The 17,892-nt window shown below is 49.9% G+C and overlaps 2 protein-coding genes and 1 pseudogene across 2 annotated transcripts; all 3 read right to left on the bottom strand.

The window, feature by feature from the left end:
- Positions 1–2,995: 2,995 nt before the first annotated feature.
- UBXN1 (UBX domain protein 1) lies at positions 2,996–5,599 on the bottom strand. The gene is made up of 9 exons (XM_012454434.2): positions 5,393–5,599; positions 5,218–5,271; positions 5,023–5,129; positions 4,869–4,938; positions 4,410–4,601; positions 4,265–4,316; positions 4,002–4,118; positions 3,301–3,493; positions 2,996–3,133 (listed from the first exon to the last, which is right to left on the bottom strand). The coding sequence occupies exons 1-9, from the start codon at positions 5,449–5,451 to the stop codon at positions 3,084–3,086; spliced, it is 894 nt and encodes a 297-aa protein (XP_012309857.1). The 5' UTR covers positions 5,452–5,599; the 3' UTR covers positions 2,996–3,083.
- Positions 5,600–10,830: 5,231 nt separating this feature from the next.
- LOC105718550 (large ribosomal subunit protein uL11-like) lies at positions 10,831–11,946 on the bottom strand (annotated as a pseudogene).
- A 3,734-nt stretch (positions 11,947–15,680) lies between these two features.
- Positions 15,681–17,454, bottom strand: LRRN4CL (LRRN4 C-terminal like). The gene is made up of 2 exons (XM_012454435.2): positions 17,257–17,454; positions 15,681–16,399 (listed from the first exon to the last, which is right to left on the bottom strand). Exon 2 carries the CDS (start codon positions 16,392–16,394, stop codon positions 15,681–15,683), a length of 714 nt encoding a protein of 237 aa, XP_012309858.2. The 5' UTR covers positions 16,395–16,399; positions 17,257–17,454.
- Between the last annotated feature and the right edge of the window lie 438 nt (positions 17,455–17,892).

Below are 17,892 nucleotides of genomic sequence, written 5' to 3'. Positions count from 1 at the left end.
AAAAAGGAGAGAGAACAGCCAGGTGTGGTGGGTCACACCTGTAATCCCAGTACTATGGGAGGCCAAGGCAGGCAGATCACCTGAGGTCGGGAGTTTGAGACCAGCCTGACCAACATGAAGAAACCCTGTCTCTACTAAAAAAAATTAAAAATACAGGCCGGGCACGGTGGCTCACACCTATAATCCCAGGACTTTGGGAGGCCGAGGCGGGTGGATCACGAGGTCCAGAGATTGAGACCATACTGGTCAACATGGTGAAACCCTGTCTCTACTAAAAATACAAAAACTTAGCTGGGCATGGTGGTTCGCGCCTGTAGTCCCAGCTACTTGGGAGGCTGAGTCAGGAGAATGGCTTGAACCTAGGAGGCGGAGGTTGCAGTGAGCCGAGATCGCGCCATTGCACTCCAGCCTGGGTAACGAGCGAAACTCCGTCTCAAAAAAAAAAAAAAGGGCTGGGCGCGGTGGCTCACGCCTGTAATCCCAGCACTTTGGGAGGCCGAGGCGGGTGGATCACGAGGTCATGAGATCGAGACCATCCTGGTCAACATGGTGAAACCCTGTCTCTACTAAAAATACAAAAAATTAGCTGGGCGCGGTGGCACGTGCCTGTAATCCCAGCTACTCAGGAGGCTGAGGCAGGAGAATTTCCTGAACCCAGGAGGCGGAGGTTGCGGTGAGCCGAGATCGCGCCATTGCACTCCAGCCTGGGTAACGAGAGCGAAACTCCATCTCAAAAAAAAAAAAAGAAAAAGAAAAATTAAAAATACAGAAAGTTAGCCGCACGTGGTGGCACATGCCTGTAATCCCAGCTACAAGGAAAGCTGAGGCAGTAGAATCGCTTGAGCCCAGAAGGCAGAGGTTGCAGTGAGCCAAGATCACACCACTGCACTACAGCCTGGGAAGCAGAGCAAGGCTCCATCCATCTCAAATAAATAAACAGAATTATCCTTTTAATAGCTAATACTTACTAGGTCCCAGGCACTATGCTAAAGCATCTTACACCAGCATTATGTAACCTTCATGACAATCCCAAGAAACAGGCACCGTTATCCCTATTCTATTAAGAAGCTGGGCTTTTCTGGGTGAGATGTGGAATAACTTAAATCACAGTGAAAAGCAGCCTTACATCACTTAAGGTGGCAAACCCGAAGGAAAAGTATGAGAAGGATGTTGCTGACTAAGGTGAAAGGAAAGTTTGATGGTACAAAAGGTCCTGCTAAAGTTTCCTGGAAAAAGGTGGAAGATGAAGAGAGGGAGGAGGATATATAAAGAAACTGTTTGGCTCACACCTGCAATCCCAACACTTTGGGAGGCCAAGGCGGGTGAATCACCTGAGGTCGGGAGTTCAAGACCAGCCTGACCAACACGGAGAAAGCCCATCTCTACTAAAAAAAAAAAAAATAATACAAAATTAGCCAGGCATGGTGGTGCATGACTGTAATTGCAACTACTCAGGAGGCTGAAGCAGGAGAATCGCTTGACCCCGGGAGGCAGAGGGTGCCGTAAGCCGAGATTGTGACATTGCACTCCAGCCTAAGCAACAAGAGTGAAACTCTGTCTCCAAAGGAAAAAAAACCTTGTTTATCTGTCTCCTTGTGAATACCTTAGAGTAGGGGAGCCCCGTAATTGACACATCTCTTATGTGAGAAGTGTCTGTTGCCCTCATTAGGTTTAATTACAAAATTTGATCATGATCATATTGTTGTCTTTCAAAGTGCTTTAGAACTTGTCAGTGGTTTACATGAAGTGGCCACGGGTGTCTGGAGCACCTTGAAACTGTATCAAAGTTATACATATTTCCAAACATTTTTTTGAGACAGGGTCTCACTCTATTGCCTAGGCTGGAGCGCAGTGGCATGATCTCAGCTCACTGCAACCTCTGCCGTCCGGGTTCAAGTAATTCTCCTGCTTCAGTCTCTCAAGTAGCTGGGATTACAGGCGCCACCACGCCCAGCTCATTTTTGTATTTTTAGTAGAGATGGGGTTTTACCATGTTGTCAGGCTGGTCTCTAACTCATAACCTTGTGATCTGCCCACCTTGGCCTCCCAAAGTCCTGGGATTACAGGCGTGAGCCACCGCGCCTGGCCTCCAAACATTTTTTAAATGAAAAGGCACTCCCCTGTTCGCCTCAAAAAAAAAAAAAAAAAAAAAAAAAGCCCTCAGGGCACAGTGGCTCACACCTGTAATCCCAGCACTTTGGGAGGCCAGATCACCTGAGGTAGGGTTTGAGACCATCCTGACCAACATGGAGAAACCCATTTCTACTAAAAATACAAAATTTGCCAGGCGTGGTGGCAGGCACCTGTAATCCCAGCTACTTTGGAAGCCTAGGAAGGAGACTCACTTGAACCTGGGAGGCAGAGATCGCAGTGAGCCAAGATAGTGCCATTGTACTCCAACCTGGGCAATAAGAGTGAAACTCTGTCTCAAAAAAAAAAAAAAGCAGCAGCAGCAGCTGGGCCTTTATGTTCTGTCTCACCACAGGAGGAAAAGGTGCCATCCAATGTACTTTCCACCCCTTTTAGCACTTCTCCTCCTCAACTTCCCCAGCAGTTAATCAGACCCAGAGATTAGAAACAAGTGTCTTGGCCGGGCTCGGTGGCTCACGCCTGTAATCCCAGCACTTTGGGAGGCCAAGGTGGGTGGATCACAAGATCAGGAGTTTGAGACCAGCCTGACCATGGTGAAACCCTGTCTCTATTAAAGATACAAAAATTAGCTGGGTGTGGTGGCGTGTGCCTGTATCCCAGCTATTCGGGAGGCTGAGGCAAGAGAATCACTTGAATCCAGGAGGCAGAGGTTGCATTGAGCCAAGATGTCGCCACTGCAATCCAGCCTGGGCAACAGAGCGAGACTCTATCTCAAAAAAAAAAAAAGTGTCTTTGTTGGAAGTTAAAGATGAGGAAGAGGGTCTACTACAAATGTGTTCCCTTTTAGCTTCTTCCTCTGCCTTCGTTTTGTCCCTCCCAGCCATTCAGTAAGGAGTCAGGCATGTACAGAACTCAGGGTCTATTTATTAGGAAGGAGATGTCAGTGCTTTACCAAAGATGAAGGGATCACAGAGGGACGATGAGACAGCCCCTCAGCTGGGACATTTCTTGGCCACAATGAGGACAGCAGAAGGCACGAGTCCTGAAGATGGAAGAATACAGGCTTGAAACACAAGAATACTTGAGTTTTGCTCCCAAAATGCCTGACCTTGCACCATGTCCACAAAGTCCCTTCCCTTTGCATTCCTCCTTTTCCCAGGCATGTCTCCCCACTCCCCCAAGTCCCAGTTTCTGGTCTTGCAGCCATACCCAGCTCCTGCAAAGGCCGCTCCATGTCAGCTTCTGAGAAGGCCCGTCTGGGGAAGCCACTGAGCAACTGCACAGGGTCCTGGCCCCCTCCCGGTTCCTCTCCACGGTGGAGCTCCACATAGAGCCTCACGGCTGCCAGCTGCTCCCGGGCCCGGAACGTCTGGGTCAGTGAGGTCCCATCTGGCAGCCTGACCTAAAGGGCAAGGGAGATACTCAGTATTGTGAGCATCAAAACTGAATGGAGTGCCAAAGTAAGGAAAAGAGCTAAAGCAGGCCCCTCCTCCTTCTTAGATTGAACCAGTACAACTACTATTTAAAGCACCAAATGAACCTCTTAGGCTCTGCTTTATTAAGTGTGGATGACAGACTCCTAGTTCCCTCAGCCTAAGAAAGACAAGGATAAGATTATACAAAAGAATCTGGATAAATACCACATCACCAGATAGCTGCATAATAAACCAAATAAAAACATGAACAAGTAAAAGGGTAACTGCTGAGTAAGAGGGAGGTATGGATTTAAATGAGACTGGGGCAGGTGAAATTTGATACCTTTCCCAAGAGTAGAGATCGAATTTCAAAAGTCATTTACAAAGAAGGGAGACATTTGGCAACGGGCACATTAACTGAAAAAAGCTCTGAGATGGTCACCTTACAGGCCAACAAAGGGGTCCCAGGAGCAAGATAGGAATCAGAATCGGTACCTGTATGCGACACTGGTCATACTCCCGCTTGGTGGGAGGCTCCTGGCTGGGAGAGGAGGGAACAGGACCTGGCTCTGGTGCCGGTGGAGGTGGCTGAGAGCCCACACTGCCACCATACTAAAGGGCAAAGTAAAACATTCAATCAGGTACTCACCCACCCTCAGCTGAAACAGATCGTGTAACCCCATGCTTTCCCTCTGAAGCTGGAAAAGATTTCCTAACCTACCTACTCTATTACTCGCGGCGTCTTCTCAATCACCTACCTTCTTGGCTCTCTCTGCTTTGTCCCTCTCGATCTTTTCTCTAACTCTTTGTCTGGTATGTAGAAAGAAGAAACGGGGTCAAACGGCAACAAAGCAAATCCTGATTTCTTTCTCATCTGCTATCCATCATCCCCATTGCCCAGACCTGGCTGCTAACTCCTCGGCCTTTTCTCTCCGCCTCTCCTCAGCAGCCCGGCGCATCTCATCTTCCTGTAGCCGCTGTCGTGCTGCTGACAACTCTTGCCCTTGTCTCCTGCGCTGCCGTTCCCGTTCCAATGCCTCCCGTTCCTCTCTCTCTTCACGCTCACGCTGCTTCTGGGCCACCAGCTCCAACATCCTGTGTTGCCGAGAGAAAACAGCTCAAGAGAAATGGACAGAGTGGGAAGGTGAGTTTACAACAAAATTAGGCGACAAATATATCAAGATGGATGAAAGAAATGGAAAAGAAAATGCCAAGAAAAAGGAAATGTGTTAATGCCATTTCTTACAGTTTGCACAAAAAAAGAAAAAGGAAATGTGGAAAGCTCAAGGTTCTCCGACCAGACTGTGTACTGGGGGGAGATGGAAGACGACCCACAGAGATGTGAGATGGTTCTTACTGTACCTCTTAGTCTGTTCCTGTCTTTCCTCTTCACTCAAAATGGGTTTGCCTTCTCCAGCGGCAGAACCAGGTCCTACAACAAGCAGTCGGTATTATTATCCCTTCAGATTCTCCTCAGACCCTCCTGAATAATCACACCGTGTCCCCGCGTCAGGACCTTCAAGGCCGCCCTGCTCTGCGGGGGTGGGCTCCCGTCCCAGGATATGTCCAAGGGGAGTCTCTAGAGGTTCGTCCACATCGGGGTCGTCTTCGTGCTCCATCAGCCTGGCAGGGAAAGTCGGCGGGGAGGTTAGCTTTGAGGCTGCGCCTCCCAGCAGCCCCCAATTCTCCGCCACCCTGAGCGGGCGCTCACCAGTCCATCGCAGCCTCGATGCCCTGGTTCCCTGTGAGGGCCAGAGCCTTCTCCCTGAGGGCAGAAACACCGTGAATAGCAACCACGAGCCATGGTGACCGTCAGGCTGGGGCAAAGGCCGGGACAAGTCCGCGGCCCCGCACCCCCGCAGGCCGGGGTTCGGGTGCTTCCTTACGCGCGTCCCCTGGGGAAGCCCATCTCGATGAGACTCTCAAGAGCCGTCAGCTCCGCCATGGCGCCGCCACCGCCGCTTCCGCGGGGACCTGGTGTGACGAGAAGGAGGGCGAGAAGGGTCAGCGCGAGGCAACCCGCCCTCGATGCCCGCGGACGGGCGCTCGCTCGCTCACCCGGCTCTGGAGCAGCCGGAGACACCGTTGAGAAGAAAGCCTAAGGGAAGCGGAAGTGCCGGATCTGTTTGGGTCACGTGGGGGCGGACGTGGACGGGTGCCGCTGAGAACCATAAAACTTCTGGCCCTGCTGCCAGGACTTTGCGTGGGCGGGAACTGGGAGGATCCCCACCAAGCCAAGGCGACTGGCTGGCTGCTGTGGTGAAGAAAGCTGGTGCGGCTTTAAAACCCGTGGGCGGAATGAAGCCAGTTTCCGGAACTTCATCCAGCCTCACCCTCCTTAGAAATTGGAATGGAATATGGGCCCTTAGCGCAACGTTTTGGAAAATTCTTTGGCAGTATTTGCCAGGAGCCGAAGAGAAATGTGCATGCTCTTTGGCCCACTCATCCTCTCTGGGGAATTGAACCATCCTCTGCCTGACTTCAAAGGGGTCTCTGCAAAACACAGTGATCTAATCCTGTCCTCACCTCCTTGCTTAAAACTCCATGACACTCTCACCATGTAAGACAACTTGTTTTTTGTTTGTTTGTTTTTTGAGACGGAGTCTCGCTTTGTCGCCAGGCTGGAGTGCAGTGGTGCGATCTCGGCTTATCGCAACCTCCGCCTCCCGAGTTCAAGCGATTCTCCTGCCTCAGCCTCCCGAGTAGCTGGGACTACAGGCGTGAGCTAATTTTTGTGTTTTTGTTTGTTTGTTTGTTTTGTTTTATTTTTTGACCGAGTTTTCACTCTTGTTGCCCAGGCTGGAGTGCAATGACACAATCTCGGCTCACTGCAGCCTCCACCTCCTGGGTTCAAGCAATTCTCCTCCCTCAACCTTCCTAGTAGCTGGCATTACAGGATAGCACCACCATGCCTGGCTTATTTTGCATTTTTTGTAGAGGCGGGGTTTCTCCATGTTGGTCAGGCTGGTTTCAAACTCCCGACCTCAGACGATCCGCCCGCCTCGGCCTCCTAAATTGCTGGGAATACAGTCTTGAGCCACCGCGCCCGGCCTTTTTGAGACGGAGTCTCGCTTTGTCGCCTAGGCTGGAGTGCAGTGGCATGATCTCGGCTCACTGCAACCTCCACCTCCCAAGCTCTAGCGATTCTCCTGCCTCAGCCTCCCCAGTAGCTGAGATAACAGTCACCCGCCACCATGCCCAGCTAATTTTTGTATTTTTTGTAGAGACGGGGTTTCACCATTTTGGCCAGGCTGGTCTCAAATTCCTAACCTCAAGTGATCCAGCTGCTTCGGCCTCCCAAAGTGTTGGGATTACAGGCGTGAGCCACCAAACCCAGCCATTTTTGTATTTTTAGTGGAGATGGGGTATCACCATGTTTGTCAGGCTGTTCTGAAACTCCTGACCTCAGGTGATCAGCTTGCCTCTTCCTTCCAAAGCGCTAGGATTACAGGTGTGAGCCACAGCGCCTGGCTGTTTTTGTTTTTAAGACAGAATCTGGCTCTGTTGCCCATTGCATTCCACCACTTCTGAGAGTGTAATGATGCAATCTTGGCTCACTGCAACCTCCACCTCCTGGGCTCAAGCTATCCTCCCACCTCAGCCTCCCAAGTAGCTTGGACTACAGGAGCACACCATTACACTCGGCTAATTTTTCTATTTTTTGAAGACATGGGGTTTCACCATATTGGCCAGGCTGGTCTCCGACTCTGAGCTTAAGCGATCCACCTGCCTCAGCCTCCCAAAGTGCTGGGATTAAAGGTATGAGCCACCGCACCTAGCCATCTAGGACAACTTAAATGCTAGTGGTCTGACTTCCTTCCTCCCCGACTGGGCTTTTTGTCGGCGGGGCGGGGGTTAGAGCCATATCTCAAGTGGAGATCACAATAGCACCTACCTTGGTGCCTGGCAAGGCAGGATATGTAAATGCTGGTAGTTACTGTGAAGTTTAATCATCCATCACTTGAGGGTAACCTGTGCATATTCCAAACCAGACCTAACCCTCCTCTTGGCCTGTGCATCTGCCAGTCTCTCTTTCTGGGATGTCCTGTCTCTTCACTTAGTAAACTAACTCCCAGGAGCTTTTCTGAACTTAGGATTTGCCTTCTAAGATCACTGCTGTCTGCCTGCCAGCTGCAGTATTTAACTCATTAAGCATTTATTACTCTGCTGTGAGTCCTTGTTGATTACTTTGTGCTTCACCCACTAACTGGGCTGTTAGATTCCTGAAAGTGAAGTTCACTTTAGATGTTTATTAGAAGGTAGAGTAATAATGACAATAACCATTACTAATATCGATAATATATGCACTAGAGACCTGTGTGTGTGTGTGTGTGTGTGTGAGAGAGAGAGAGAGAGAGAGAGAGAGAGAGAGAGAGACAGGGTCTCACTGAGAGAGAGAGAGAGAGAGAGACAGGGTCTCACTTTGCTCAGGCTGGAGTGCAGTGGTGGGATCTTGGCTCACTGCAACCTTTGCCTCTCAGGCTCAAGTGATTCTCATGCCTCAGCCTCCCAAGTACCTGGGATTACAGGCACCTGCCACCATACCTGGCTAATTTTTATATTTTTTAGTAGAGATGGGGTTTCATCATGTTGGCTAGGCTAATCTTGAACTTCTGACTTTAGGTGATCCATCCACCTTGGCCTCCCAAAGTGCTGGGATTACAGGCATGAGCCACCTCACCCGGCCTACTAGAGACTTTTGTATGACTAATCCATATTTAATTATCACAACAATCCCTTTGATGTAGAAACTATTTTTAGTCACAAAAAAAAAACAGACACAGAAAGATGATTTTTTTTTTTTTTGAGACAAGGTCTGGCTTTATTGCCCAGGCTGGAGTGCAGTGGCACAATCTTGGCTCACTGCAACCTCCTTCTCCCAGGCTCAAGCTATCCTCTCACTTCAGCCTCCCAAGTAGTATGTGCCATGCCTGGCTAACTTTTGTATTTTTATTATAGTAGAGCTGGGGTTTTGCCATGTTGCCTGGGCTGGTCTCGAACTTGTGAGCTCAAGCCATCCGCCTGCCTTGGCCTTCCAAAGTGCTGGAATTACAGGTGTGAGCCACCACGCCCAGCCAAGATGAGATAATTTACCTAAAATCAAAAAGTAAGTAATAAAAAATACAAAACTAAAAATACACAAATTAGCTGTGCGTAGTGGTGGGCGCCTGTAATCTCAGCTACTCAGGAGGCCTAGGCGCACCCATGCAGTGTGTGTTCTAAAAATCACTATTCTGTGTTGCCTCCTCATGGTAGAGTGACAAGCATGGGCTTTATGTTTTTATTTTATTAGTTAATAATTTCTTTTTTCAGACAAAGTCTCCATCTCAAAAAATAACTAACTAAATAATAATGAGATAGTATGACCTCTTATTATTTGTAAATGAATGAACGCTGAGGAAATACGGGAATCAAATGAAAGACAAAATCAAAATCAGGAAAAAAAGAGAAAAAAGAAAAAAACAAAAGAAAAATAAAAGGCACAGGGTATTCACTGCAGTGTTATAACAAGTGTATTCTGGATAACATATGTATGTGTGTATATAGATAGATAGATATGTTTTTTTTTTTTGGAGGTGGAGTTTCACTCGTTGCCCACGCTGGAGTGCAATGACACAATCTCAGCTCACCAAACCCTCTGCCTCCCAGGTTCAAGTGATTCTCCTGCCTCAGCCTCCTGACTAGCTGGGATTATAGGCATGTGCCACCACGCCCGGCTAATTTTGTATTTTCAGTAGAGATGGGTTTCTCCATGTTGGTCAGGCTGGTCTCCCAACCTCAGGTGATCTGCCCGCCTCAGCCTCTAAAGGTGCTGGGATTACTGGCATAAGCCACCTTGCCCAACCCATATATATTTTTTAAGATGGAATCTCACTCATTGCCCAATCACTCATTGCCCAAGCTGGAGTGCAGTGGCACAATCTTGGCTCATTGCAACCTCTGCCTCCCGGGTTCAAGCGATTCTCCTGCCTAGGCCTCCCGAATAGCTGGGATTACAGGTGCCCATCACTACGTGCAGCTAATTTTTGCATTTTTAGTAGAAATGAAGTTTCACCATGTTGGCCAGGCTGGTCTTGAACACCTGACCTCAAGTGATCTGCCTACCTTGGCCTCCCAAACTCCTTGGATTACAGGTATGAGCCACTACGTCCAGCCAGGATAGCATAGTATTCTAAATTTATTCTAGAGGTTCAGTACTAAAATATATATATATATATATATTTTTTTTTTGAGATGGAGTGTCACTTCGTCGCCCAGGCTGGAGTGCAGTGGCCCAGTGTTAGCTCCCGCAACCTCTGCCTCCTGGGTTTAAGCAATTCTCCTGTCTCAGCCTCCCAAGTAGCTGGGACTACAGGAGCCTGCCACCACACCTGGTTAATTTTTCTATTTTTAGTAGAGATGAGGTTTCACCTTGTTGGTCAGTCTGGTCTCAAACTCCTGACCTCAGGTGATCCACCTGCCTTGGCCTCCCAAAATGCTGGGATTACAGGCATGAGCTACCATGCCTGGCCTTTTTTTTTTTTTTTTTTTTTGAGAGTTGGGATGTCACCATGTTGGCCAGGCTGGTCTCGAACTCCTGACCTCAGGTGATCCGCCCATCTCGGCCTCCCAAAGTGCTGGGATTACAGGCATGAGCCACCGCGCCCGGCATTTTTTTTTTTGAGACGGAGTTTCGCTCGTTACCCAGGCTGGAGTGCAATGGCGCGATCTCGGCTCACCGCAACCTCCGCCTCCTGGGTTCAGGCAATTCTCCTGCCTCAGCCTCCTGAGTAGCTGGGATTACAGGCACGCGCCATCATGCCCAGCTAATTTTTTGTATTAGTAGAGACGGGGTTTCACCTTGTTGACCAGGATGGTCTCGATCTCTTGACCTCGTGATCCACCCGCCTCGGCCTCCCAAAGTGCTGGGATTACAGGCATGAGCCACCGCGCCCGGCATTTTTTTTTAATTTAAAAAAAATTTTTTTTGGAGACGGAGTTTCACTCTTGTTACCCAGGCTGGAGTGCAATGGCACGATCTCGGCTAACCACAACCTCCGCCTCCTGGGTTCAGGCAATTCTCCTGCCTCAGCCTCCTGAGTAGCTGGGATTACAGGCATGTGTAATTGCCACCATGCCTGACTAATTTGTATTTTTAGTAGAGACAAGGTTTCTCCATGTTGGTCAGGCTTGTCTCGAACTCTCAACTTCAGGTGATCCTCCCACCTCAACCTCCCAATGTGCTAGGATTACAGGCATGAGCCACTGTGCCCGGCCTGATTTTAATTTTTTTTCCCACCAGTTCTCAAATGATCCTTTATTGAAATATTTTCTTGTTTGCTTCCTAACTAGCTGGGCATTCCACAGCACCACTGTTAATGTCATCTATGATGTCATGAGGGTGTGGCCACCAACATTATAGCCCACAGACTGGGTAGTCCCCTGGATTTCTTTTTTTTTTTTTTTTTTTTTTTTTTAATGAGACGGAGTTTCGCTCTTGTTACCCAGGCTGGAGTGCAATGGCGCAATCTCGGCTCACCGCAACCTCCGCCTCCTGGGTTCAGGCAGTTCTCCTGCCTCAGCCTCCTGAGTAGCTGGGATTACAGGCTCACGCCACCATGCCCAGCTAATTTTTTGTATTTTTAATAGAGACGGGGTTTCACCATGTTGACCAGGATGGTCTCTATCTCTTGACCTCGTGATCCACCCGCCTCAGCCTCTCAAAGTGCTGGGATACAGGCGTGAGCCACCGCGCCCAGCCCTGGATTTCTTTAATGGTTTCAGAGAGTTCTCTGGCTAAAGATAGGTGCTGCATCTGTTGAGCAATGTTGACGATCTCATCAAAGGCGTTATTACCAGCCGGGCTCGGTGGCTCACGCCTGTAATCCCAGCACTTTGGGAGGCTAAGGCGGGTGGATCACGAGATCAAGAGATTGAGACCATCCTGGCCAACATGATGAAACCCCGACTCTACTAAAAAAATACAGATTAGCTGGGCGTGGTGGCACACACCTGTAGTCCTAGCTACTCAGGAGTCTGAGGCAGGAGAATTGCTTGAACCCGGGAGGCAGAGATTGCAAGACTGTCTCAAAAAAAAAAGTTATATTCCCACTGTGTTTAATGTTTTTCTGTTTCTTTCTGTCTCTTGGTAGTTCCTTGAGGGCTTTGATGATCAGTGCAGAGGCAGAAGGCACCACCTCAATCTGGGCCTGTCTGTTCTGAATGGTCAGTTTCACTGTAATCCTCAGGCCCTTCCAGTCACCCATTGCCTTGGCAATGTCATCACCAACCTCTTTTGGAGACAGACCCAGGGGGCTGATCTTGGGGCCAGAGAAGTGGCACCAACTTCACCCCTAATGCACCTCAGTATACGACTTTGATATCATTGGGGTTGAACTTTGGTGGCATGGTGGAGGGGGCTGGTGTCGGATGAACTCGGATTCCAGATGATGAAAGAAAGTTGCACCTTGGCCTCCTCCAAGCCAAAAGGCAATTTTTAAATTTTTTGTAGAGCTAAAGTTTTGATATTTTGCCCAAGCTGGTCTTGAACTCCTGGTCTCAAGCAATCCTCCTGTCTCAGCCTCCCAAAGTGTTGGATACAGTCATAAGCTGCTGCACTGGACCGTATTATTCAGTATTAACTGAAATTTATATGTTACTTTCTTTTTTTTTTTTTTTTTGAGACAGAGTCTCACTCTGTCACCAGGTGCTAGGCTGGAGTGTGGTGGCACAATGTCGGCTCACTGCAACCTCCACCTCCTGGGTTCAAGCAATACTCCTGCCTCAGCCTCCCAAGTAGCTGGGACTACAGGCGCACACCACTACGCCCAGCTAATTTTTGTGTTTTTGGTAGAGATGGGGTTTCACCATGTTGGCCAGGATGGTCTCGATCTCTTTTTTTTTTTTTAAGACGGAGTTTCGCTCGTTACCCAGGCTGGAGTGCAATGGCGCGATCTCGGCTCACTGCAACCTCCGCCTCCTGAGTTTAGGCAGTTCTCCTGCCTCAGCCTCCTGAGTAGCTGGGATTACAGGCACGCGCCACCATGCCCAGCTAATTTTTTGTATTAGTAGAGATGGGGTTTCACCATGTTGACCAGGATGGTCTCAATCTCTTGACCTCATGATCCACCCGCCTTGGCCTCCCAAAGTGCTGGGATTACAGGCTTGACCCACCGCGCCCGGCTGGTCTCGATCTCTTGACCTCGTGATCCACCCGCCTCGGCCATGTTACTTTTTTTAAAATTTATTTTTATTTTTATTTTTTGAGATGGAGTCTTGCTCTGTCCCCTAGGCTGGAGTGCAGTGGTGCAATCTTGACTTACTGCAACCTCCACCGCCTGGGTTCAAGCGATTTTCCCACCTCAGCTTCCCCAGTAGCTGAGGTTATAGGTAGCTGCCATCATGCCGGGCTAAGTTTTGTTTTATTAGGAGAGACAGGGTTTCACCATGTTGGCCAGGCTGACCTTGAACTCCTGACCTCAGGTGATTGACCTGCCTCGGCCTCCCAAAGGTGTAAGCCACCATGCCTGGCCTAATGTGTTACTTTCATAATTTAAAAAAGTTGTAATATGGGCCGGGCACGGTGGCTCAAGCCTGTAATCCCAGCACTTTGGGAGGCCGAGGCGGGTGGATCACAAGGTCAAGAGATCGAGACCATCCTGGTCAACATGGTGAAACCCCGTCTCTGCTAATACAAAAAATTAGCTGGGCATGGTGGTGCGTGCCTGTAATCCCAGCTACTCAGGAGGCTGAGGCAGGAGAATTGCCTGAACCCAGGAGGTGGAGGTTGCGGTGAGCTGAGATCGCGCCATTGCACTCCAGCCTGGGTAACAAGAGTGAAACTCCGCCTCAAAAAAAAAAAAAAAAAAAAAAAAAAAAAAAGTTGTAATATTAGTAGGGCTGAGCACAGTGTCTCACGCCTGTAATCTCAACACTTTGGGAAATTGGAGGGAGGCAGGGCGGGGGGTGAATCTCTTGAGCCCAGGAGTTCAAGACCAGCCTGGGCAAAATAGTAAAACCCCCCCCATCTCTATAAAATATATACATATATATTATTTAAAAAGTTATAATATCCAGCCAGGCATGGTGGCTCATGCCTGTAATCCCAGCACTTTGGGAGGCAGAGATGGGTGGATCACGAGGTCAGGAGTTCAAGACCAGCCTGGCCAAGATGGTGAAACCCCATCTCTACTAATAATACAAAAATTAGCCAGGCATGGTGGCAGGCGCCTGTAATCCCAGCTACTTAGGAGGCTGAGGCAGGAGAATCACTTGAACCTCTGGGGGTGGAGGTTGCAGTGAGCTAAGATCACGTGCCACTGCACTCCAGCCTAGGCGAGAGAGTGAGACTCTGTCTCAAAAAAAAAGTTATAATATCCACACAAGTGAGGATTATACTGTGTAGTAACACAAAACAGACTTTTCTACATACACTTAATTTAAAAAAATTCAAAAGTATGGCCGGGCGCGGTGGCTCAAGCCTGTAATCCCAGCACTTTGGGAGGCCGAGGCGGGTGGATCACGAGGTCAAGAGATCGAGACCATCCTGGTCAACATTGTGAAACCCCGTCTCTACTAATACAAAAAAATTAGCTGGGCATGGTGGCGCGTGCCTGTAATCCCAGCTACTCAGGAGGCTGAGGCAGGAGAATTGCCTGAACCCAGGAGGCGGAGGTTGCGGTGAGCCGAGATCGCACCATTGCACTCCAGCCTGGGTAACGAGAGCGAAACTCCGTCTCAAAAAAAAAAACAGAGAAAAAAAAAAAAATTCAAAAGTATGTATACTACTCTGAAAAATAGGTGTGTGGACAGTGAATTGAATGGAATCATAAACAATGAAAATGACTTCCTTTTAAAGGTCCTTTAATATTGTTAAAGTGGATATACAATAAATACAAATGGAGGGGAAAGGGGAGGAGAAATTCCTTGATATTTTTGTTGTTTTTGTTTTGTTTTACCTAGCAAGAATGTAAACTTATTCTCAAAATCTCACTGAAGCCACCCACAGTGACAGAGCCCTTCAGAAGGTGTATGATCCAGGTCAACTAACTACAGCCAATGTGCCAGTGGCCTGATTTGTATGGCCCATGAACTAAGAATGGTTTTCACATCTTTAAAGAAGGGGGTCTGGCCGGGTGCAGTGGCTCATGCCTGTAATCCCAGCACTTTAGGAGGCTGAGGTGGGTGGAGCACCTGAGGTCAGGAGTTCAAGACCAGCCTGACCAACATGGTGAAACCCCGTCTCTACCAAAAAAAAAAAAAAAAAAAATTAGCTGAGCATGGTGGTGGGTGCCTGTAATCCCAGCTACTCAGGAGGCTAAGGCAGGAGAATTGCTTGAACTCGGGAGGTGGAGGTTGTAGAGCCAAGACAGCGTCATTGCACTCCAGCCTGGGCAACACAGCAAGACTCCCTCTAAAAAAAAAAAAAAAAAGCCAGGCTCGGTGGCTCACGCCTGTAATCCCAGCACTTTGGGAGGTTGAGGCAGGTGGATCACAATGTAAGGAGATCGAGACCAGCCTGGCCAATATGGTGAAACCCAGTCTCTACTAAAATACAAAAAGCCAGGCGTGGTGGTGTGCACCTATAATCCCACCTACTTGGGAGGCTGAGGCAGGGCAGTAGCTTGAACCTGGGAGGCAAAGGTTGCTGTGAGCTGAGATTGATTGAGCCACAAACTCTAGCCTGGCAACAGAGCAAGACTCTGTCTCAAAAAAAAAAAAGAAGAAGAAGAAGAAGGGGTCTGGCCATGTTGCCCTGGACTTGAATTTCTGGGCTCAAGAGATCCTCCCATTTCAGCCTCCGGAGTAGCTGCAACTATAGGTTTGCAATTTCATGTCGGGTGGTTTATACATTTTTAAATGGTTACAAAGGTCATATAAGTACCCAACATAATAGTATCCTCAATTTTATCCTCTTAAACTGCAAAAACTACATTATTTACTATCTAGTCCTTTAAAAAAATGTGGGGACTCTTTCTACTCCTTCCCAGACTTCAGTCAGGAAACAAAGCGCCAAGCCCGCTACCTAAACAAGCGCTCAGCCCAGAGAACCAAGACTCAGCTGTGGCCCTGGCGCTGCCTCCCAGCTCGCCGTCCAACCTGCCCTCGTGGCAGCGGGGTCCCCGTCTTCCCCGGGGAGCGGGGCTGAGCGCCCCAAGTGGGGCTGGCTGTGCCCGAGATGCCCCCAGGCCCCTTTCAGAGCGCCCCTGAGGCTCGGGCGGTGGCTCGGCGCGGGCAGCCCCAGCGATCGCGCAGGCAGAAATGCCACACCAGGGCGGCACAGCTCAGCAGGGCCAGGGCCATGCCCACCCCGATGGCCGCGTGGACCAGGGTGTGGGGGTTGGGCGGCACCACGAGGCGGCTGCAAGGCCCAAAGGCGGGGATGTCGGCGCCCTCGCGGCCCTCCCCTCCAGCCTCGGGCACGCGGCTTGCCCCGGCCTCGTTAGCGGCTACCACACAAACGACATAAACGCCCCCAGGCTTCAGCCCCTTCAGTTCGGCTCTGCGGACCGTTGCGTTCAGCAGGGGTCCCTTCTGAGCAGCCTCGCTGCCGTCCCAGAGCAGCAGCCAGTAGAGAAGGACCGGGGAGGAGGGGGCACACCAGTGGACCACTGCGCGGCCCTCCTCGGCCACAATGCGCACTTCTCCCATGCGCGGCGGGTCGGGCGGCTGGGCAGGGCTGGAGAGTCCTGGGCACAGGCAGGCCGCCGGCCCGGCCCTCTGTAGCTCCTTGCAGGGCACCTGCAGGTGTCGGCAGTGGTCGTAGTCGCAGGGGACGGCTGACAAAGGCGGCCACGCCGTCTCAGTCTCATCTTCCTCCTCTTCAAAGTCTTGAGGGGCCAAGGGCTGACCTCTGGGAACCAGGAAGGTCACGGCCAGGAGCCACAGAAGGCAGGGAGAGCCCAGCATGGAGACTGGAAGGGAAGTGGTGGATAAAGCCTATTCAGCCTGCAAGCGTGCCATGCCCCCTGCCTGGACACAATCTCTGGGGACAGGAAAATGCAACTGGGGACCAGAAGAGGAAAGAGATTGGAATGAGGCAGACACGCTCATTTGTCAGCCAACTTGAGGCCAGGCTATGTGCTTGGTTTCAGACAAAAAATAAAACATGGTCTGACACATGAGGCAGATGCATGATCAGTATGTGTTAAGTATTAGAAACAGTTAATTAATAAAGTACTGGGGGAGAGAAGGGAAGGAAATGATTTACTTAGCCCAGGGAAGAACCGTAGGATATTTACTAGCTGCCAGCCAGAGAAAAGATCAAAGCAAAACAAGTAACAGGCCCAGGCCCCTAGGCTAATGCCTGTAATCCCAACACTTTGGGGTGGTCAAGGCAAGAGGATTGCTTGAGGCCAGGAGTCCAAACCAGCTGGGGCAACACAGTGAATCCCCATCTGTAAAAAAAAAAAATTAAAAAATATTAGCTAGGCATGGTACGCATGCCTGTAGTACCAGCTACTCAGGAGGATTAGTTGAGCCCAGGAGTTTAAAGCTGCAGTGAGCCATGATCACCCCACAGCACTCCTGCTTGGGCGACAGTGAGACCTCAACAAAAACAAGTATCAGTCAGTGACACAAGCAAAAACCCAGAAAAGAGACAGAAGTGAAAAAACAGAAGGGAGAACTACTGTAAGCACAGCTGTTTAAAAAAAAAAAATAGGGACTCTGGAATCCTCCCTCCCCACCTGCTATCTGTGCAAATCCTGTCCAAGGCGCCCTGGCCCCTGCCTGCCCACCTCCTCCTCTCTGGCCCATAGCAGCTCCTCACCAGTGGGTAGGCCTTGATGCAGCGGGAATCTACCACTCGATGTCTGTGGTGTTGGGCTGAGGGATCCCCAGGATCTCAGGCTGTGCTGTCAGGTTGTATCTTCAACTTCAATGCTGTTTGGCTGGAAGCTTTTATAACCTTTGACTATGTCACGACCTAGCTTCCCTCCTCCTTCCCTACCTCCTGGTGATTTCCAAAAAAGAGGGCTGCTCCCTTCAGAGGGACTGAGTCACGGGGCCAGGGATGGGGAAAGCCACATGCAACGGTTTCAGCTGGAGACCAGGATGCCTGGGTTCTGGAAGGCGAGTGGAATGTGGAAAACAGCCAGGAGCTTAGAAGCCAAAGGCCGAAGTCATGTGAAGGGATGGGGAGGGGAACATGGGAGGCGGCCACCTGGCTGGTACCAGAGGAAAACAGCTGGGAACAGCATGGGGCTGAGCTGCAAAATGCTGTTTTGGTAAAAATCATACCAGATGCATGGCAGTCATTTCCTGTCTTCTGCCTCCCAATGGACAGAGAAAGAGAGGAAGGGAGGGGTGTAAAGGGGGCCAGAATGATGTCTCCCAGCTATCCAGACCTGCCCTACACCACCCTCTCCCCTGGGGGAGATGAGAGTCACATGCAGGGAGTGGGAAG

Source organism: Aotus nancymaae, unplaced genomic scaffold (genome assembly GCF_030222135.1).
Source record: "Aotus nancymaae isolate 86718 unplaced genomic scaffold, 86718_ANA_hifiasm-v0.15.2.pri h1tg000059l, whole genome shotgun sequence".
NCBI classification, from domain to species: Eukaryota; Metazoa; Chordata; class Mammalia; order Primates; family Aotidae; genus Aotus; species Aotus nancymaae.
The sequence above is the reverse complement of the archived record's forward strand: the minus strand, read 5'-3'. Positions and strand labels throughout refer to the sequence as shown.